At 43.4% G+C, this 23,085-nt stretch overlaps 1 protein-coding gene across 1 annotated transcript; it reads right to left on the bottom strand.

Annotated features, from left to right (window-relative positions):
* Positions 1-223: 223 nt before the first annotated feature.
* On the bottom strand, positions 224-21,488 carry YWHAB (tyrosine 3-monooxygenase/tryptophan 5-monooxygenase activation protein beta). The gene is made up of 6 exons (XM_027621565.2): positions 21,286-21,488; positions 7,282-7,584; positions 4,983-5,106; positions 3,484-3,647; positions 2,463-2,558; positions 224-2,155 (listed from the first exon to the last, which is right to left on the bottom strand). Exons 2-6 carry the CDS (start codon positions 7,573-7,575, stop codon positions 2,099-2,101), a joined length of 735 nt encoding a protein of 244 aa, XP_027477366.1. The 5' UTR covers positions 7,576-7,584; positions 21,286-21,488; the 3' UTR covers positions 224-2,098.
* Between the last annotated feature and the right edge of the window lie 1,597 nt (positions 21,489-23,085).

Genomic DNA, 23,085 nt, shown 5'->3' with positions numbered 1-23,085 from the left:
TTGTTGTGGAGTATGGAGAAGCGTCCCCTAATAGGTGGAGAGTGGCTGTTTATTAATGGTAGTTTCTTCCCCTTTACAACACCTTGACTTCTGGTTCTAAATAGGGATGAAATAAAGATGTTCCCTACTTTTAAAGAAAGAGTAGAGCCACGAGTGAGTGTGACTAGAAGAGGTAGCTAGTCCTGGCAGTGACAGAGATGGCGCCATACATCAGTTCACAGGCAACTGATAAAATTTTTTATTTCACTTTTGAATTTTTACACTTTTCCTGATTATTCCGTGTTAAGGTGGAAACTAGAACTGTTTAAAAGACATACACAAATCTAGTACATCAATAACCGGGGATTTTTCTTTTTCTTTTGCTATACTATTTTCACAACCACAGGAGTGCTTGCTAGGCAATATAACCGTCACAGAAGCAAACGTGAGGCAGAATACTGGTAAGGAAAAACGGAAGCAAGAAAGAGCTACCAGATATACAGACAGGCTCGTTCCACATTCACTACTGCATTTTCAAGCGCCAAGTATTAACTGCACATTTTTGTTCAGCTAGAAAGGGGGGAGGGATTTTTTTTCTTTTTTCTTTTTTTTTGGTTTTAAATCAGTGCATGAATGTTTCTTTTCTCATTTCAGCAGATGGACAAACAGGTGGACACTACAGCTACATGGAATGTTTAAGGGAGAGGGGGTACTGTGAGACTGGTAGGCCTGGCTATTCTGGACTCTCCCCACTGTGGTGTTCATGCAACTTCCCTGCTTTATAGGGTCTTGTTCAAACAGGTCTGTGAACTTGGCTGGAGGAACACACTTGGGAGATCTGGTGACAGGTACTAACAAGCGTTATCAGGGCTGGCTGCAACACAGGGAGAAATCATGGGTATTTAAAAACACTTTTTTGATTCAATCTCGGTCTGACTGAAGAACAACAAGCGTGCTGAGAACCGGAGGAAGCCAGAGCTGTGTGCTGGAAGCTCTTCTCAACTCTGAAGCGAGGCCTGCTGACCAAAGTGCTCACCATCTCTGCTCACTCCCTTGAGGCCCCCACCCTGCCCAAACAGTATTAAACAAAGAACAGAAGACAACGACAGAATTCAAAAAGAAAAAAATGTAAGGAAACAGGACAGAAACTTAAAGAGGGAAAAGAAAAACCAAAGTCAACAGTCAAAAAGGACAGTGGGAAGAATGTTTGATTTCAAAATTTAAAAGCCCCAAGCTAGGAAGCACCCAAAGACTGAGTACTTCTTAAGTGAAAGGCAATCTCTGCAGAACATGACTCTTAAAGGTATTACCCAGGAAAACAGATAAGGCCATTCATAAGATACACGGCTTTTTTCTTCTTCAGGTCCTGGTTACAAGGAAAACAGATTCCACTACTGGAGCACAAGTTGCAAATCAGTAAGATGGCTGTGGGAAAGGGGTGTCAGTCACGTGTTCTAGGAACACTGGACCTTTTCCTGGTGTCAAAACCCAATTATCTGCCACAAGGAGTTTCCATTTCAGGCTTCGAGTTTACTCAGAGGAAGACACTGTGGACATCTGCAGTCATGAACTTTCGAGGGGCAACAGCCCAAACTGGCCAAGTGTCTGTAATCCCCCAAAAACAGGCAGAACTACTGTGAGTTGCTGTCACATTTGAATGTCACAGGACGGGTGTCTCACTCCACGTCCCAATATAATCTCTATAACTTTCTGTACAACTTTACAATGGAACTGTTATTTCAGTGACTAGTTTGATATCAGATTAAACTTTCCAAAAAGTTACACATAATTCAGGTCTAGTTTTTCTACCAGTAAGAGTTCTGCTAAGTTACAAAACCCCATAATCACAGTGTTCAGTTTAAAAAAAATTCAACACACAGTAATCCTATCAATGTTAATCAAAATCAAAATTTCAGAATGCCGTGGCATTTATGTGACCAATCTGAGTTTCAGATACAAACACCAGCTGTTTATCCCATGGACCATTTTGCTAGGCTGAGGCTGTGAAAAATTGAAAGTCGACGTACGACTCTTTTTTTTTTTTTTTTTTTTATCGCACAAAGGGATATATGTGGAGGGTACAGAGTGACACTGAACAGATCACGAAGCACAACAGACATTAGTTCTCTCCCTCCCCAGCATCTCCTTCATCTCCCTGGTTTTCCGACGTCCACAGCTGCAAGAGAAAAACAGAGCTCTAATCAAAACAGGGCTCCTAAAATGCACTCAGGGAGGTAGGTCCAGTCTGGACCACCTTATCTCACTTAACTGCTTCAAATTCTTACTGTCTTACTGCAGGCCGCAAGAACTGCGAAGGCCAAAACTTTAGCAGTCATTTACAACCAATTTAACAATTTAGTACATTTAACTACTTACAGGGTACAAATCCCCTCAAGTCTTAGGCAATAATGAATTCTTAGGTGGGTGATAGGAACAAGACTCTAAACCCTCCAAAAGCAGTGTTGTAAACCAGCAGTACTTACTGTGAGATTGTCCCTAAGCAACTGCATGATCAGGGTGCTGTCTTTGTAAGACTCTTCATTCAGTGTATCCAATTCAGCAATTGCTTCATCAAATGCCTACAACAAAGAGCCTTTAGCTGACTGTCACAGGTTCTCTCGAGCTAGTTTAGCCCAATTTTTTTCTGTTAACAAGTGAATATACTTTCTTTTCCTGTACACTACTTTGGGGGAACTGAGGCTATTATTAATGACCTTGTTTGCTAGTTGTTTCAACAGATAATGCATGTTTATAAAGCACCAACCAACAATGACAAAAAATTCCCAGATAGGAACTTCACTGTATGTGATAAGATAGCAGGTATTACTGTCAACCCAGCACAAATCCACATAATTTTTTAATTGCCAAAGATACTTCTGGTAATCCTTTTCTTTCTTTACTAAAACTCAAAAGGTCTGGATACAAGGAATAAAGGGAAAACAGAAGTTCACACCACTAAATCTGATTCAATTAAATGACAGACCTTAGAGAATTCATTTCACGTACTTTTTCCAAAATAAAAAAAAAATTTAAATAACACTGTGCATGTTGAAAGACTAAAAAATATGTAGAAAAGGCGGCTGAATTAATAGAAGATAGGAGGTAACCCAGCACAAAGAAAACCTGGTCTGAGTTCTTTCGTACAGCTGTAACTTCAAATCTCAGTACAAGGACTACAATACATATTGGAGGCCTACAGAGCCCAAAGCTTGACAAGAAACAACACATTACCTTCCCCCTGATTTTTCCACAACGACCCCCAAACCAGTAATTACACAACGAAAACAAAAATCAGCAGGAGATGTTGAGAAGAAATCAAAAAGTGATAGGTCTGTATTTATGTCACAAAAGATCTACTCCTCTCTCCAGAACATCTTCAGAGAGATCTAGGACAATGAGTTGTTAAATTCAGGCAATAAAAAGAAGTTATTAAAAAAAAAAAACCACCACACACACACAAGCAGTGTTTTACTACCATCAGAAACCACAGAGGGTCTTTCTCACCGTTTTTGCCAGGCTGCAAGCCTTTTCAGGAGAGTTTAGAATCTCATAGTAGAAGACTGAGAAATTCAGTGCCAGGCCAAGTCGAATTGGGTGTGTAGGCTGCATTTCTTTCTTACTAATTTCAAATGCTTCCTGGTAAGCCTGCTGGGAGTTCGACACAGTGGCTATAAGAAAGATAAGAACATTAAAGGGGAGGTTCTTTCCTAGGTCATCACATGCTGGATGACCATCCAGTTATTTTACCACAGCACGCAGGAATGAGGACTGATCAAACAAGGGGTCAGTGTCTCCACCATCTGATTAACAACCATCTGTTACATGTTTATTCTAAGCCAAGTACTGCATTAAATGCTTTGGGGGAAAGCAAAAATAACCTTTAACAAGATAGGACATGGGAAACAATATGCTCCAGGGGAAGAATCATGGACTTTATAGAGTCAACAAACTCAAACTCGAATTCCCAACACTCATTCACTAAATGTGAATCTTGGAATAAGTGAAAGCCTCCGTGAGCCTTGGTTTCCTCATCAGAAAAACGGGCAGATCCCCACCGGAACTCCTAGAATGTGTAAGGAATAAATGAGACTAAAATACTTGGCACAGAGTAGGCACTTAATAAAGCAGAGTTGTAGTTCTCACCATCACAAAACGCTTATGTGATAAAAGAAAACGAATCACTATTTACTATGGTGGTTTTGTACTATCAGACATTTTAAAGTTTTACTTCTAAAAACAGAGATATCGGGGCACCTGGGTGGCTCAGTCTTTGAGCGTCTGTCTGCCTTTGGCTCGACCCATGACCCATGATCCCAGGGTCCTAGTATAGAGCCCCGCGTTGGGCTCCCTGCTCTGCGGGAGGCCTGATTCTCCCTCTCCCATTCCCCCTGCTTGTGTTTCTTCTCTTGCTTTGTCTCTCTCTGTGAAATAAATAAAATCTTTAAAAATAGAATAAAATAAAATAAAAAATAAAAACAGAGATACCGGATAATCCTCAAGAAAAAGTTGTTTTTTTGTTTGTTTGTTTTTTTAAGAAAAAGATCTCTTTAGGGGCGCCTGGGTGGTTCAGTTGTTGAGCGTCTGCCTTTGGCTCGGGTCATGATCCCAGGGTCCTGGGATCGAGCCCTGCATGGGGCTCCCTGCTCAGTGGGAAGCCTGCTTCTCCCTCTCCCACTCCCCCTACTTGTGTTCCCTCTCTCGCTGTCTCTCTGTCAAATAAACAAATAAAATCTTAAAAAAAAAAAAAAGAAAGAGAAAGATCTCTTTAAATACTGCATCACACTTTTAATGTTCCCTGCACTTTCCCCTTAGATACACTGATTTGTCCACCCCCGTTATGCTGACCTGCTAACCACAGGTCCGCATAATGCTAATGGTCTTTTAAATTCTCAGTACTGTGACGTTCGTATCTATGGTAAACAAAGCAAAAACTGTTTAAAATTATTAAGGAGAACTGGCTCCACTATTGGTCAAATTTCTTAAAGAAAAAAAAAGTTACTTACTTTGTTTATTATCTCCAGATGCCACCTCAGAAAGATATCTAAAATAATCTCCTTTCATTTTCAAGTAGAACACCTTGCTTTCTGGTTGTGTAGCATTGGGAATAAGATATTTGTCCAACAGCTCCTAAAAAATGATTCACATTCTGTTAAGAATCTGGAAATATTATTTACAAGATGTTAAAACTATGTTTGAGATTCAAGACACACTACCACTTCTAAATAATTTTGAAGATTAAAAAAAAAAAACAAAACATAATTTGCATCCAAAGCTTTTAAGTGGTTTTTAGCCCAGGTCCTAACAGCAGATGCCTGTATTCTTCAGTTAAAAATCACTCTGACCATCCACAGGGGGTTGATTAAAGTATAGCCATACAATGGAATGCCACGTAAGGCCTTAAAAATGATGATGCAGAACTACACCGGTAACATGGAAAGGTTCTCAAAAGAAGTCTGAGTGAAACAAAAAGATCGTAAGTACCACATGAATCCTATTTTAATATTAAAATATGTATGTGTACACACAAATACATAAGGGAAAACTCTTGAGGGATATTTATCAATATGTTAATAATGATTCTCTATATGATAGGATTAGAAATGATTTTTTTACTTTCTGACTTACACTCGTCTGCCTGGTCACCCCCCGCCCCCTTTTTTAAAACCATGAACCTGTATTATTTCTGTAATTTAAAAAAAAAAAAAATCTTTCTTTGGGGAGGAAAAAGGTGATAATAGAGCAAAACTGCCAAAAACTAAGTCGAAAATCAATCAGACCTGGGTAGAAATCCCTCCATTGCTGCTTACCATCTGTGCCCCTGGACAAAAGATTTAAGCACCCTGAGCCTCAGTTTTCCCGGCTATACAATGGGGAAGCACAACAGCCATCTTCTAGGGTAGTTATGAGGATAAATGAGCTAGTGTACATAAAGCGCTTAACACGATGCCTGGCACGTAGTAAGCACTCAAAAAGTAGCTAATACTATTATTAATAATAAATTCCTTTAAACATTTATGCTTACAACAAAAGCAGTTCTGAAGGAGTCCAAGCTTCGTATACAGAGCAATATTTTCGAAGAGTTGTTTTAGAATGTGGCATCCTGAAAAACTGGTTAAGAGGCAGTAAGTACCATGCTTTTCTTCACATTCTTTCAGATGCTCTTAAAAGCTGGTCTACATTTCAGGAATTATGGAACTTTCTTGCCCTTGGAATGCATGCCATACTTCATCTGAATACCAGATGTACCTAACATTCAGGAATTAGTGCACCATTAACAAACCCCCAAATTACCAACAGGCAACAAATTTAGCCGTGACACTCTTACACCACGAGTCTAATAAGAGCAGCTCAATGCAAAAGCTTAGTTGTAAGGGGACTTAATCAATCAAAGTGAGAAGATGCAAGGGGCAGTAGTCATTTTAATACTCTTTGTGCAGACAGACAGGGTGTAACTCCTTATGGTTTAGGGAGGAGGAGTACTGCCTGATGGCTGACAAACTTTGTACTGGTTTTCAAAAGAAAGGTGTCATGGGCAGTAATTCGGAGAGGCAGCCAGCAGGGGAGGAGGTAGATCCACAAGTGTGAATTCCTTTTCCCTTCAAAGCAGCCCTTACCGTTCATTTTTACCTGATTTCACCTGGAAGAAAAAGAAAGTTCCCAGTGGGCTCAGGATGTGAGGGAAAGACAATATGATCATGATTTGCTCTAGGATACGCACCCCTCCCGTCCAACCCCAGACTGTGGCCAAAGCGAAATAGTTACGAATCAATCATCTGACTAAGGCTTATATAAAACCCAGAAGAGGACGATCCCCAGACCATTTTTGATTTGGCTTTGGAACGCAGGCCGAACTGACAGACGTCGCTTACTTTCAGGACCTTACACTGTGCGGACATGACTGGGAGAGAGTGACCGGGAGCTTGGCTTCTTGCTCCCGCCTCCCCGGCTGGAGAGGACATCTCGGCTTGGCCACAGAACAGCCCATCTGTGGCTGCACCTACCTGAGAGCCTGCCTATGCGCACTCAATTTCTAAAGAAAAGATGGAGGGATGTGGATGCAACGCTCCTGTTTGTCACAGGTCTTTTTGAAGGGAGAGGAAAATACCCCATTTGTGATGAGCAACCTCTGATCAAATAGGAGGTGAGAAAAATCACATCATATGCTTAAAAATCAGTTCCGACTGCAGCTTTCCAGTATATTCAGACACCTTTCTCTCATGAGCCACTGGAGAGTTTGCATTTGAACGTTACGTTAATACTGTTTGGAAATCGCCGTTGGAAACCGAAACCCTGGTCTCTTACCAGAACATCATTGCAGATGTCCTGCAGTTCGGCCTCTATCTTCTCCCGGTACTCTTTGCCCATCTGCTGCTTTTTCTCATTCCTCTCGGTTTTCTGCTCAATGCTGGAGATGACGCGCCAGGAAGAGCGGCGGGCACCCACCACGTTCTTGTAGGCGACGGAGAGCAGATTTCTCTCCTCATTGGAGAGTTCGTGCCCCTGTTCCGTGACGGCCTTCATGGCCGCAGCCATGTCGTCATAGCGCTCAGCCTGCTCGGCAAGTTTGGCTTTCTGTACCAGCTCACTTTTATCCATGGTCGTTCCCTAGAACAGGAGCGAGAGGGAGAGAGAGAAGCAAGTGTCAGGCTTCAGGGCCCTGGAAATGCATGTGTGAACCTCCTTCCAACCCGTCTGGCAAGAATCATGTGTAAATATGAAACGTGTACTTGCAAATGCCTTCCGCCATACTGAACGTGAGCACTTACGGGGCTAAGTACCTTGCTAATTGTTTTGCCACTTAATTTTCCCAACAGTCTAAAGGAAGATATGTTCACAACAATCCCTTCCCCCCTCTCTCGAGGTGACAAAACGGAGGTTCAGAGAAGGCAAGGGTTGTGCCCGGCAACAATGCTAAGAGACCGCAGACTCCAGTCTCTCTGTCCCCACGAACCTGATCTGCGTCCCCAACACATGCAGGCTGCTGAAGAACTTATTTCTTTAGAAGCTTATGCTAAATACACTTCCTTAACTTCTTTCAGGAATTGTCTGGTTTTGGCCAAATCTGGTTTTCCCCCACAGTATCAGGAAAAACACCTTAAGTCTGAGGATTGCCTCAATCTTAAAGCAAAGACAGGACTTTAAATGTTACATCTGGCAGTGCCCATCAAGCAGTAGGAATCTAAAAAAATAGGAGCCATTTTTGTGTTATCTTCTGCAATTTGCTAAGTTGGAAGACACACTGTAGACAGGAGCATAAACTAAAGGCAGGCTGATTTGGCTCTTTCTAGCACCAGCTCTGCTACTTGCAAGTGGAGTATGACCTTGGTCACATCACTTAACCTCTGAGAACTTCAATTTCCTTATTGGAAAGTAAGAACATTACCTACTCTCCGTGGGGCTGCTGTGAGAACAAATGATCTAATCTCCGTAAAGGTGCTTTGGGAAGTTTAGAGTATTAGGTACAAATTATCAGGCACTAATTTTCTATATGGTACAGGCTGTAAGAGATAGGAGTATTTTCAAGATGCAACTTCAAACCATAATTGAGTTCATTTAAAAATTTTTCTGAAGTAGACAAAAATTTTAGTGACTTCAGCTTACCAAATCCTCTATACACCGATCAGGAAATACCCCTCCAATTATTCACCTCACCTCAGTCAATTCCCCACTATAATAATAATAACCATTTAGAGAGAATGCATTAATTTTTGGATAATATGCAGCTAAAAAAATTTGTTAACCAATAAGTTTTATGCACTGTAAATTTAAATTTCGATGTCTCCATCTGTGCCACAGTGTAAAAATACACTACTATCTTGAAGCATAATACGGTAAATACTACTTTAAATAGTAGCAGAAGTATCAGTATTCTTAGAACAAATTCTTACAGGGGCACCTAGCTGGCTCAGTCAGTAGCGCATGCACCTCTTGATCTCGGGGTCACGAGTTTGAGCCCCATGTTGGGTGTAGAGATTACTTAAAAATAAAATCTTTAAAAAAACCCCCACAAAACCCCAAATTCTTTCGTTACAATATACACAGTATCACAATTTAAGACTGAAAACAATTAATAATTTTAAAATAGCTTAAGAAGGGGTGCCTGGGTGGCTCAGTTAAGTGGCTGCCTTCAGCTCAGGTCATGATCCCGGAGTCCTGGGGTCGAGCCCCGCATCCGGCTCTCTGCTCAGCGGGGAGCCTGCTTCTCCCTCACCTTCTGCTGCACCTCCTGCCAAATAAATATTTAATAAAATAAAATAGCAAAAGAAGTATTGCCCTCTCCTCACAAAATGGTTTTGCCTGAAGTCATTTCTGTATTTTCAAGTGAGAAATCCTACAGACAGGGCCCTACCACATGAAACTGTTTTATTAGATGGAGCACAATGGTAAGATCTCCCCCAAATCTAAACAATTGAGAAGGAGTTGGTTCTCTAAGTCCAGGAATCCTATTTTTCTTCCCATGGCTTATTATCTAAGTCATACCTGAGTTGCGTCCTGCATAAGGCTTGCCAATTCTAAGCTTCCACTCAGTGAAGCGAGTCTCACCTGATCTGCCTGACATCTTCACCCACGTCACTGGAATGAGACTACAACAGAGATAATAATCCTCACGAAACATTCCACTTGCTCTCCTACATTTCCTGGCAGCCCCCAGGCACTCAGGATGGGTCACAGGGTGAGTTCTGTGTCATGAAACAGCAGAAATGAAGCCATTTCCAGGAGAAAACTGTGAAAAGCCTGTGTGTCATTGGCCAGGCTCTCTTCTCTGACATCAGGTGCCTGGAAGGCCATGTGCTCTCGACGGTGTGCTATAGCGCCTGCGGCCTGAGTCCCTGAGGGACTGTTGTGCGGAGACTCCTACAGGCTGGCACTGGCCATGGCAGTGTGAAAAAGAAATCTGTTGGGTGAAGTCACTGAGATGTTGGTGCTGTTTGTTGCCACAACACAGCCTAGTCTACTCTGAGAAAAGTACATCAAAAGGGGCATCTGGGGCGCCTGGGTGGCTCAGTTTGTTAGGCGTCTGCCTTCGGCTCAGGTCATGATCCCAGGGTGCTGGGATGGAGCCCCATATCGGGCTTCCTGCTCAGCAGGGAGCCTGCTGCTCCCTCTCCCATTTCCCCTGTTTGTGTTCCCTCTCTCGCTGTCTGTCAAATAAATAAATAAAAATCTTAAAAAAAAGGGGGGCACCTGGGTGGCTCAGTTGGTTAAGCGTCTGCCTTCAGCTCAGGTCATGATCCCAGGGTCCTGGGATCGAGCCCCGCATCGGTCTTCCTGCTCAGTGGGGAGTCTGCTTCTCCCTCTCCCACTCCCCCTGCTTGTGTTCCCTCTCTTCCTGTCTGTCAAATAAATAAATAAAAATCTTAAAAAAAAAAAAAAAAGGATGCCTGGGTGGCTCAGTTGGTTAAGTGTCTGCCTTCAGCTCAGGTCATGATCCCAGAGTCCTGGGATCGAGTCCTGCATCGGGCTCGTTGCTCAGCGGGGAGCCTGCTGCTCCCCCTGCTTGTGTGCATTCTTTCTCTCTCTGACAAATAAACAGTATCTTAAAAAAAAAGGTACATCAAAAGGACACCATTCTTCGGCTTCAAATTACATACTTTCTCAGTTTATGTCTAACTTTCTTGACCACTAAGTCTTTCAGTCAGGATACAACCTCCAGCAGCAGATAATCCTACTTCATTGCTCCTCAAAGTGAGAAGACAGAAGTTAACTTTCACACAACTTCAGAAATGTCCAGTCTGCAGACAAATTCAAAGTTAGCAGTCACTCAGTGGCCCATTCCAAAGTTCATCCAACAGCACCTGCGCAACTATTACCAGGAAAGATTCCGATTAATAAAGTACTGGCCAAAAGCCAATTCAGAGCCCCATGCAGGGTTATAAAAGAGTAATAGAGAAATACAAAGGATCAACACTGCTAAAAATGCCATGAAACTCTTTGGCCTTACCAGGCCCCCCAATTAAGCTCCCCTCCCAAACATTGAAAGTTAAATCACACCTCTCTGGAGAATCCTGACTACTCCTTGGGAGCTCCCAAAGGTACATGCCCTATTTCTCTCAAAATCAAATGTGGCCTGTTTGGGGGGCCAACCATTTTAAGATTCTTCAGGATCAATGGAAGAGCCCTTGGACATTGAGTGCCATAATGATATGGTAAGACCAAATGCATGCCTTAAAAAATGTATCCGTCTGTTTAAAAAAAATTTAATTCCACACACACACACACACACACACACACACACACACACACACACACCAACTACAACAAACAAAATCCACAGCTAAATGTCCTGATGCCTACTGCTTACATAACTTTTGACTTATATAACACGGATTTTGAAGCAGCTAGACCAATTTCAACAGGAAATGGGTTACACAACACCCAGCAGTTTGGAGGAAGGCAGGAGACAAGGGAGATCTGGAATTGTTCCTAGTTCTACATCTGCACTAAGCCTCCCATTCACCCTCTCCCTAGACCCACTACCTGTAGTCTCCTTCATGTCTTTATGATCAGACCCATTCTTAAAACCTTGATCGAGTCACTTCCTGCTCAAAATTCTTTAAAGTTCCCTCCTGCTGATATAGTCAGATTCCCTCCTGTCATTGAAGATTTTCCAACCTAACTTCCTCGACTTTTGCCAAAACATGCCTTCCACACAATTTGTGCTTCTGCCAAACTGGTTTTCTTACAGTCTGCTTTTCTGTCTCCTTGTCTTTGCTCACCAAGCCACTCCCTCTGCCTGGAATGTCTTTTCCCATTTACTCAGCATACAAAATTCTTCACAGCAGGGCTCAAGTGCCATCCCCTTCATGAAGCCTTTCTTAAGCCGCTAAACTGGAGATGTCTCATATGATAGCCACAAGCCACAGGTAGCTAGTGTCACATGTGGAAATTGTAATATACTCTCAACAAAGCATTTCATCTATACCTCTCTTAACGTCCTATCACATTTCTCCAGTACTAAAATTATTTGTATATATCTTGAAGTCCCTCGCCACACCATCAACTCTTTCGGGCAGATCTCCCACACTGTCTTGCACATAATTAGTATGAACAAGCATCTGCTGAATGAACAGATCCCCAAATGAAAGAATAAAACTGCAAATTTGGCAGTTTTCTCTCTGCTCAAATAATTCAAAGCACCTGTTCTTTACAAGCACATTAAAACCCCATGTTTTGTATTCCTTCACCCTACTTCAAAATTACTCAGTCAAAGGTGCAGCACAGGGAATGTTGTTAGTGGTACTGTAACCGCACTGTACAGTGACGGACGGTGGCTACATCTGGGTGAGCACAGAATTAACACGCCGACTTGTCGAATCACTATCTCGTACACCTGAAACTAATGTACATTGCGTATTGACAATACTTCAATTAAAAAAAAAGAAGAAAAACAAAGTGACTCTTAGTCCTGCCGTCACCCTCACTCACTCACCTTGAATGACTCTCTTTTGGGCAGCTCCATCTAAACTCTGCCTGGCCTTCAAAGTCCTTCATGATTTTGGCTCCTCCATACCTGTCAGGCTTTATCACTGGCCACACTCCAAAATGTACCTTTCTCTCCAGCTGGACATCTCGAATACCCTATAAATGTCACGCTCAAACACCCCTGAAATTGCTTTTCTAGTTTCTTCATCTAGAATGCTCTCCCATTTACTTCCTGCCTATGCAAACTCTATCCATCCAACTGGCTAAAAAATCTTCCATGGTTACCCCGGCCCCCCCACTGAGGTACCAGCCTGTGAATCCAAGTGCACCTGTAGCCTATCCCACCGTCCAGGGCCTACACTACATGTTTGCTGGTACAGACAAGGAGTAGTGTCCTTTTACAAGCAGTTCCATGTGTATATGTCCTCAAAGGAAAGCTTCACATGTGTTTCTCATTTAAGGTCTCACACTGTGCCAAGCACAAAACTAATGCTCAGATAAGTAGCTGTATTTTTTTTTTTAAAGATTATTAGAGAGAGAGAGAGAGAGGGTGGGAGAGAAAGCACAAGCTGGAGGGGAGAGGCAGAGGGAGAAGCAGACTCCCCGCTGAGCAGGGAGCCCAATGAGGGGCTCGATCCCAAGACCCTGGGATCATGACCTGAGCCAAAGGCAGACGCCTAAACCGACTGAGCCAACCAGGCGCCCCTGTAAATTTTCTCAACAAATCAGTACTGAGAGAGCAGAAAGAACCCAGGGCAGCTGTATGCGGAAGAGCAGAAAGGCAGCACAACTAGGTCTAAGAGAGGGATGTGTACTACAAAGCCATGGGCACTTGTTCATCGTCAGCCTTCCAATCTGTACACTGGAGATACAGCACCCTCCTCAGAAGACGTGCTGTGAAGAGGAGATGCAGGTAATTAAAGGAAATCTTTTTTAAAAATGCATCATGCAAACCAAATCGAAGTACTATTATTCATCTCACAGGACCTACACATCACTGTTTCAGACCACAGCGTGAGCTGGGATTCTTACTTACTTAACATACAACCCATGAAAAGGAAAGCAAGTCTAGATTCATCTCCTACAGGAAGTGAGTATGTTACAGTGTTAACGTTAACATTCCTAGATAAGACTCCACCCTTCAATAGCCTCAAACTGTAACACTTTTACCCAATAGTTCCTAATTGAATTTTCTTGAACTGAATGCTAACAAGTGATGGTTTATAATCAGGACCTACTTTTCTTCTAACTTTCAACCAACGTCCTACACCAAGAAAAACCTCAGCAAGAGAGCCTTTATTTGCCTCCTAAAAAACCTTAAAAGACTGCAGTTTCACCATCAGGCCTGGCACTAATAGCACAAAGACACCAGAGCAAACTTTTCCTTGTGCTGGGCACAAATCTGGAAGACACAGAGATGCCTCCGAACAGTTCTCAAGCACAGCCACAGGATGATGATGGGTGTCTATCTGTTCTAAGCCACTGGATGCAGCACTTCAGAGGAATGGGAAGCATGTGCTGGTTAAATCAGCAATGCTTAGTGAAAAACTGGAAACAATCTAAATATCTAATAGGGGAGAGGTTAAGAGGAACAGCTGGTCCAAGACTATGTGGTTGTCTAAAGAAGACATTTAATGTCATAGATCTGTTAAAGAGATACATATAATCGGAAAAAGGAGAAAAAGATGTGCAAAAGTATTTTATTTTCGTAAAACACCCCTAAAAAATTATGAAAAATAATTCTAAAGGTGCCCATGAAATAACAGAATTTCCTTCAAATACATAAAACCTCAAGTCTGACAGTAAATGCTGAAATAAGAGTTATCTATGAACCAATCAAGGCCCTCTATTTCAAAATTCTTTGCCTAAGGGATTTCTCTTATCCAGGTTCAGGATACTCAGAGGCCATCTCCCAGGGGCCAGAAGCAGACATCCAAGTATAAGATGGAAAAAATAAAAATACAAATGGCTACCCACTGTTAAACCGTATTAAAAAAAAAAAAAGCAGCCTTGCAAAGGAAGAGAATGCCCTTGTGAAATGTGACCTTTAGAAGTAGTGAACTTTCAGCTATGTTTTGTTTTCAAGGAAAAGAAGAGGCTTAATTTTTTTTTTTTTTTTTTGTAAGTAGGCTCCACACCCAATGTGGGGCTTGAACTCACAACCCTGAGATCAAAAGTTGCATGCTCTACTGACTGAGCCAGCCAGGCGCCCCATGCTCAATTCTGAAATACTGAGCTTTAACTGAATTTGATAATTTCCTAGAAATTTAAAATTGAAGATTCCATTATCTATCATGTGTGAGGATTACTAAACCTCCATTATGAAACACACAGGAGTGGAATGTTTCTAGGAAAGCCCTACATACTACAAATCTCAGCTTCTAAAGAGAAATTAGGCGATTTTTAGAGTAACTTCTCTGAACCTCAGTTTCCTTAAATGTTAAAAGGAAACATTAGCAGTTATCAAGGATGTACAAAAAAATGGCTAGATGATGCTGGTCAGAGTAAAGGCTCAGTAGTCACATTCTTACCCTTTTTGTTTTGGTTTGGGTTTTTTTGGGGGGGGTGACAGAGGGAGAGATAATCTCAAGCAGACTCCACGCTCAGTACATGGAGCCCCACGCGGGGCTGGATCTCACGACCCTGAGATCATGACCTGAACTGAAATCAAGAGTAGGACACCCAACTGACTGAGCCATCTAGACGCTCCAACACATTCTTACTCTTATGCTATTTCATAAAAATGTAGTGCATATAATTTAATGTGTGTTGAAACCACTGTAATGAAAACACTACCAGTATGTCTAGGAACTTTTCTCAGAATTCACAAGAAATACAATTAGAACAGCGTGGTGCTCGCCTCTGAGAGCTTACACTCCCCTGGTAGGAACAGAAGACGGCACATATTTAAGGGTTATAAAGCTTCTTGAAGAAGCAACCAGCTAGAATTAGAGGGAAGAGGTTTGGTTTAAAAGTGGCTGGGTCCTCCCTGGTTTTCTGGGCTGGAGAGGTTCTGCCAGGAGAGAAAAAGGATACTCCAGGTAGGTACAAGGAACACCAATGTATGAATAAAGAGCACAGTATGTTTTTCTAGATGAAACTGAGAAAATCAAAGGCCAAAGCAGATAAAGAGATGAGTAGAGTTATGCATCTGGAGAAAAAACTGACAGGTGCATCTTAAAAATCTAGACTCACAAGCTTGCATGGGGTAAGGAACTGACAATAAATTCTGACTAGCGTTCACAGTCGTACCATTCCAGACAGCACCCACAGCACCACAAGGCCAAAGTTACAGTTCCGGAGTCACTCTGCTGAAGGAAAAACAGATGCCAAGCTAAGCAGGAGCGACTTGAGAAAGTCAGTGGGGCCGGGTGGTTAGGGGGTGTTACCCAGAAAAAGTGAAGTACTCCTAGCTCTTAAAGAAAACTATTCACTGAAAAACACCCACTCTAAAAATGTCTCCGTGCCATTCTACACACAAATTTCACAGTCCTGTCATAAACTGATCTCCATTCAAACATTTGCCAGTTCTCTGTTAGAAAATTAAACACAGCATGTCCTAAATACAAAATCATTAGCACTGATGTCCAGCAAACACAGAACTGTGGAGGCAAACTTCACTTCCACTTCAAAATCTCTTCCCTCTTCCACATCAGTTGTTCAGTATCACTGTTAATTATGTCCAATTAGCCAGAATTAAACTTTTAAAAATGGAGGTACTGAATGATATGCCCAAGGTCACGCACTGTGAATCAACAGCAGACAGGACAACAAACTAACCTCTTGGTGTTAGGTCATCAATCCTAGACAATCTGCTAATTCTGATCCATAAACACAGCTCCATTGGTCAATTCTGTGAATAGGGTTCAAAAACTTTGAGCCCACCTACATAATGGACTGACCCAGCCCAATTTACCAGTACCATACACCAACGCCATAGGTTACCTGATCTGTTTTCTCATGCATAAAACAGGCAAATCTATTTAATATGGTTCTTGGAAAGAGTAACTCAGTTCATGATGCAAAATACTTAAGTCTCTACACACTGTAAACACTCAAATGGCAGCCACACAAAATTCTAACGAACGTGGTCAGCCAGGGAAGGGACACTTCCTACACGCCTCATTTCTTTTAAATCCAGATGGATTTCTTTAAAGACTTTTACAAGAAAGGCATATGTTAACTTACCTATGCCTATTTCTAAAGTAGCACTTAGTACAGTTTACTGTAAATGTCTTTACTGACTCCCACACTGGACCGTGAGCTTAAGGTTAGGAACCCAGACTTTTATCTTTGGGTACGCAACGTGTGGCACAATGCGTGCCATGCTGCGTATGACTATTTGATCACTTGGTGCACTTTTTAAAAGAAGTGAACAAGGCTGTTATTTCCTATGTGGACAGAGGTAAGTAGACCACACCTGACCTATAAAGTACAGACTATATTTATCCTCTGCCTTAGTCTACTTTAGAATAGAGCCACCCCAGCTCCAATCAGGAAACAATACTATGCTTTTTGACTAATATTTCTCAATTTTTATATTTACAGATTCGAACTGAGTTTCAACAAGCCCTTGGAGTACTTTCTGTCCATCTCTTTTCAAAAGTCCATACCAGCTGATTCAGTAAATATAACAAAAATACCCATCATTTATAGTTTACCCAAATGTGTAAAGCACTAGGGCTTTATTATCAACTCATTTAATCCTAAACATTCTATGAGGTAGGTGCCACTGTCCCCTTTTATAGATGCCAAGAGTAACTTGCCCAGGGTCACATGGTAAAATGGGCACACACGCTTTCCTCTGTGTGGCACTAACTCCTAACAATCAACTATGATTCTCAATGCTTACTTTTGGGAAAGACAGAATGGACAATTTTTCAAAAAAAAAAAAAAAAATACAGTTATTACAGTGAGGTTTCAGGGATTGGCCTTAATTTATCCAGTTTAAAAATCAAAATTAAGTTAAAAACAGCACATGCCAAAAGCTCAACAGACTGTCAAATAAGCTTTAAGGTGAGGTTTGCGGGCAAATAGTAACAATGGCCAGGACTCATATCTACTTTATTGTCACCTGTGTCCAGGTCAAGGCCATTCAGAAATAACTTTTTACTGCTGGGTCTCTTAGGGAAAACAATGAAATAAAACTAACAGGAAGAAACTTACATAAGAGAGGACTGGCCATATTAAAAAAAAAAAGTCATCTCTCTAACCTACAGTCTGCTGGGAATGACTCGTTCTCTTGAGGCCATCAATCAATCTCAACTCATTATAAGTACATATTAGAAACACGTAACTATGCCTATACTAGAAGATCTTTTAGCCCAGAAAGCAGTAAGCTTTCTTACTTGGCTTTTAGCACACGTATCCCAAAATAGAAAGTACTTTAGTCTCTTTTTCTTCCCTAAGTATTCCCCTTAGAAAAATTCCCTTAGAATCCAGCTCCAACTGTTATGTTTCTCCCCCATGACATACAGATGACTGCCAGAACCATACTCGTGTGGAGACCAAGATGGTTGTAATGCTTAAAAATTGCTTTTATCCAATGAATTTCTTGCCCCCCCCTGCTAGTGTGAATTGTCTGTCACCTCTCCCTAGAAAAATGTAGGAACCAAGGAACGGAAAGTCCCTTTACAAGTCAATCTTAGTTCATTTTGGGGTATCCTTAATCAAAGGAAAATTGCCCAGTTTGGTGCCACCAAAAGAACAGGAAGCCGAATAGGACATAATTCACTATTATAATTTACTATTTCCTCATCTCTTCCTCCCCGACAAAATATGGAAAATCTAAAAATCTACAGAAAAAGTAGTATGATAAACGAAAATTAGTGATGGGAGTCCTGACCAAATTCTGTTAGATGAAGAACCAAGTCTTAGATAAATCAGCATGGAACAAAGTAACTGATGAACTGTCTCCCTAGTATGAAGCAAAGGCTAGAAACACTGGGTTTTTCACAAGCTTGCTTCCTGATGCACACCAGCAGTATCATCCCCACAGGCCAGAAGGAGTATAGTCCCTGCAATAAATTACACAAGTATCTTCAAAAATAGCTAAAATTCTTGTCCAAACACATTCAATAGGATGGATACATGTAAAGAAAAATTAAGGACTAAACGGTGTTCACATGAAACATGCTCCACCACTGGTAGACACTTATCATTAAAGCCAGACTGCCTGGGTTTGATTCCTGGCTCCAGTACTTACTTACCTTGTGCTGTGTGGGTACGTGCACATGCATGTGGGGTGTGTGTGTGTGTACCCCGGAGAAAAATATTTAACTCTCCTCTGCCTCAGTTTCCTCATCTGTAAAATGGGGCTAATAATACTTAGCTATCACTGGTTGTTATGAAGGCTTTGTTAGTTTGTGTAAAGGGCTTAGAACAAAGCTTGGCACATAGTAGGCAACGTGATACTATTTTTATTATAGACTATTTGCCCTGATGCTACCTCATCAGTTGCTGAATAAATCACAGATAGATTCTATGTGTCTATGCTATACAGCAATACGCTGTTATCTAGTCTCTATGCATATTCACGGATATGGTCAAATAATATTTATTAAACACCTACTATACCCCAAATGCTTATTTTGATTACTGAGTTTATCACAAGAACACAACAAAGACTATTACCATTTGCATTGTACAGATGAGAAAAGAGGCTCAGAAAGACTGGAGATGCTGTACACAAAATAAAGTTCTACAATAACATATCAATTTTTGAAAGCAACATGTATACAAGGCAGGGATGGGTCTCATCAGCATGCAGCTGGAGAAAAAAAAAGCCATTAATAGTGAATTCTGTGATTAAAAAAACAAAACCAAAAGCTTATACTTAACAGTTTACAGTTTGTAAAGAGGCCCCAAGACAACTCTGGAGATAAACTAAGAACCAGAGATTAAGTAACATACTGAATATCCCACAGTTAGAAAATGCTGCAGGCAAGACCTGAATCAAATTTATCTGACTCCAGGTCCAGTGCTCTTTGTTTCTGTATCTACAGCCAAATGAGCAAAAGGCACTTTTCGCAGTGGCTCAAATCTCTGGAGACTCTGCCTCCGGAACTAGCATCATGGGATTTGCTCAGCCTGGTTTTATGGAGGCTGCCTCCCTGATCTATAGAGCTCCAATTCTAAAATGGCTTCAACATAACACAAGCACTGCATGATGGGAAATGTACAGATTATAGGGTAGGGGCCATACTCCAGGGGCTGACAGTCCAGAAATATTTGCTCCTGATGAATGAGGATATTCAATCTAAAAACTAGGCGTGTGGTCTAGGCCAAATTACCTCATTTCTCATAAAGACTTCATCTGTAATATGGGTTAATGGTTTCTTATCTCACTGAAAAGAGAGACTAGGAAGATCATTCAGCAGTTGCTACTGGATTATTACTCTTCATTTGGAAGACCACACCTAAAATTCTAAGTTGGGTCTAGTAAAACTAAGAGGTTTTACCCTCACCCTCCTGTATGCTTCTAAGGAAACAGATCCGAGAAAAATGAGGGCTCAGACAACTGAGATATTCCTGAGAAATGGGGTACACTGGAAGCAGTCAAGAAGAAAATCACTAAGAATCAAACATTATTTATACATACACATTTCCAAAGAGAAAATGCGAAAAGCTGAGTAGCCACGTGTCCAGTTCTATAAACTGCCTATATGTGTGGTTTCATATGAACAACTGAGACACAGTGAGAAATGCAGACAATTTTCAAAATCTTGAAAGTGCTTCATCTTTCCTTTTGGATCCTGTGGCGACCTGATTTTGTATGTTCCTAACATCATCCTGCCAAATCCGGTCTCCCACATCCGGCAAGTAAAATCAGAGTCTGATGCTATCTAACCTTACCAAAAAGAAAAGAAGTGAAGACAAGGACAAGAGACATGCATTTTTATGGAAAGGTTGGCAAATTGTCTTACCAATACTGCCACCTTTGAAAACCCCATTACGTGCATTCTCCATTTGCAACAGACAAAGATATACTCAATCCTTTGAAGAAAAGGGGCCCAATCAATCCTATCCCTTCCCCACCACCAGGGAGGCCACCAGGCAAATTTCAGTCCTAAAAACGTGGTAACACACAGTATGGGGGAATTTGGGGTGAGGACAAAAGACGCTGGCATTAAATGACGGTAAATACCGTGGGAAAACACTCCCGATTTTCAGCCTCCGATCTTTTTTTTTCCTGGAGATCGGGCCTGACTCAGTAATCGGTTCCAACAAATGCATTTTCTTGACTCAACCCTCAACCCTGTGCTTCTCAGGAAATCTCGGGTCCTGCCAGGCTCCCAAACCAGCGAACGATGATGAAATGGCTTTACTGCAAAGTGGGAGGGGGGGTTTTTCCCTCTGCTCTCTCCCAAGGTTAAACCCCTTACCCATCCAGAGGGGGTCAACAGAGGCCCTGGGGCTCGAAAACTCGCCCGTATTTGGTTAAATTTTAATTTTTGGAAACCAAAAAGCAAGGAGCAGGGGTGACAGGGCTTAAAGGGTCGGGTTTCGCCGCCCGAGGAGCAGGGAGGGGTCGCGCGGGCATCGAAGGTAGTTGGGGAGGGAGGGTCGGGGGTCCGCGGCTCAAAGTCCCTCGCGACCCCGTATGGAGCCGCACCCCGCCTGCAGGGCAGGGCCGCAGGCGGCAAGGGCTGCCTGGGCCTTTCCGAGAGCTAAGGGGCCCGGCCCCGGAAACAGGGAGGGGCCGCGGCCAGGCCGGGCCCGCGCCACAGACGGCCGCGCAGGGCCGGGGAAGCTGCGCGCCACCACCTCCCGGGGCCCACCCGCGGGTCGCCCGCGTCGCCACGGCGGTCGCTGCCGGGGGGGGGGGGGGCCCTTCGCGCTTGGGCCCCCAGGGGCCCCGGGCGGACCCCGCGCCGCACTCACCGGGGGAGGGCAAGAGGAAGCAAAGACGCTTGTGAGCGAAGCTCCGAGCGCGGTGACCGCTTCCTTCCCAAGCCCACTCAGGCGGCAGCGGCGGCGGCTGCAGTAGCGGCGGCGGCAGCAGCTACCCCGGCTCCGGAATCGGCGGCGGCGGTGGCGGCAGCTCCACTTCCGCTCCGGTCACCACTTCCGCTCCGGCCCGAGCCCCGCCCCGCCCCTGCGCCGGCTCCTCATTGGGCGAGCGGAACACGGGGTTGCCCCGGCCGCCCGAGAGGGGCGCTGACGGAGGGAGGAGGAAGGAGTGCGGAGACCCGGACGCCGCGGACCGGGAGCGGGGCGGGGGGGGGGACGGAGGGGGACGGAAATGGAGGCAGGGGGCGGAAAGAGGCAGTGGGAGAAGAGGGGGCGGAGCTGGAGGGGGGAGAAAGTGTGGGAACCGGGGGTACTGGGAGAAGCGAGGGCTTGGGCGGGCCCGAGCCCCCGGTGCTGCGCTCCCTCTTTGGGCTCGAACCCGGCAGGGCCAGGCCCACAGACGCCGGGTTCATCGGTTCCCTCCCCACCCAAAAAGGAATCGCCACCGGTTCGGAAGCTGAGGTCAAACCCCCTTGGCTGTGTGGTTTGGGAATACTGGACCTAGGGAAGGACAGAAATTGCTCATCCCTCAATTTTCGCTTAATCTTCCCTTCAGCCCTTCGAGGCACTCATCATTTTCTCCTTTTGTGGACAGGAGAGGCCACGTGAAGTGCCAGGAATCGAACCGGCCAAGTCTTTTGTTTTGTTTTGTTTTTGAAGCCCGTGTCTCCGATCTCTTCGTTGAGACACGCCCTTCCCAAGGCTGCTAGGGGAAGCTTAAGGAAAAGAAACTGGCCTTTACAGCCCCTCACTCAGTTCTCCAGAATGTCTCTCACCTCCTCTCCCTCCCTTCAATGCATTCTTTCAACAAATATTTATGGAGCAGGCTTTGTACTTAGTGCTGGAGACACAGCAAGCACAAGGCTGCTGGGCCGGCCCTGCTGTCCTGGAGTTTACAGTCTGGTAGGAGAAAGAACAAAGTAAATAGGCCTTTGTCATCTCTCCTTTACCCTTACTTAGCTGAAAGACTTCTAACTCATCACCCTACCCTCAGCCCTGCCCCCATCAACTCTAAAAAATGCCATTCTTATCTTCCCTTTCTTGCTTAAATCCTTTGGTGGTTACTCAGACCTGGAAGACAAGTGATAAGCTCCTCGAGTGTGACCGTGTCGAGGTTCTCCAGAAGCTGCCCCTAACCTTCCACCTTTCCCTGCTATTTCCCCTCCATCATAAAACCCCATTTCAATTGGATGATGCCTTATCCTCCCACTATGCCAGCTCCAGTATTTCTAAACCATTTGTGTTAGTTGCCAACATTTTTTAAAGACTGAGCGATTTCTGTGTGACCAGAAATCTGCTTCAGTGCCTTGTCTGGCAACACTGTGTCTACATTTCTGTGTGGCAACAATTGGCTGAAGCCAAGGAGTGACTGCCCACTCTAGGTCAGGCATAGACTTTTCCAAAGTGCCAGGGTCGCCTCCTAACCCGAGTCTGCTTTTCTCATTTACGTTATCTGTCCTGACCTGAGTCTGCTTTTCTCATTTATATTATCTGTCATACAGGCATTTGTGCCAGTGACCCCTACACTTTTAACTTGAGCAAGAGTGAAAGAGGATGTTGGGTAATGTAAACAGCATGGATTTGACATTAAAAACATAGGATTTGGGGCACCTGGGTGGCTTAGTCATTGAGCGTCTGCCTTCGGCTCAGGTCGTGATCCCAGGGTGCTGG

The sequence above is a fragment of the Zalophus californianus genome, chromosome 8 (assembly GCF_009762305.2).
Source record: "Zalophus californianus isolate mZalCal1 chromosome 8, mZalCal1.pri.v2, whole genome shotgun sequence".
NCBI lineage: Eukaryota > Metazoa > Chordata > Mammalia > Carnivora > Otariidae > Zalophus > Zalophus californianus.
This window is presented reverse-complemented; position numbering and strand designations above follow the sequence as displayed.

Coding starts and splice junctions, on each gene's coding strand:
- YWHAB (XM_027621565.2), bottom strand. CDS start 7,575: ATGGATAAAAGTGAGCTGGTACAGAAAGCCAAACTTGCCGAGCAGGCT. Junction 5,107..7,281: donor ACATCTGCAATGATGTTCTG/GTAAGAGACCAG, acceptor ATCATTTTTTAG/GAGCTGTTGGACAAATATCT. Junction 2,156..2,462: donor TGCTTAGGGACAATCTCACA/GTAAGTACTGCT, acceptor TTTCTCTTGCAG/CTGTGGACGTCGGAAAACCA.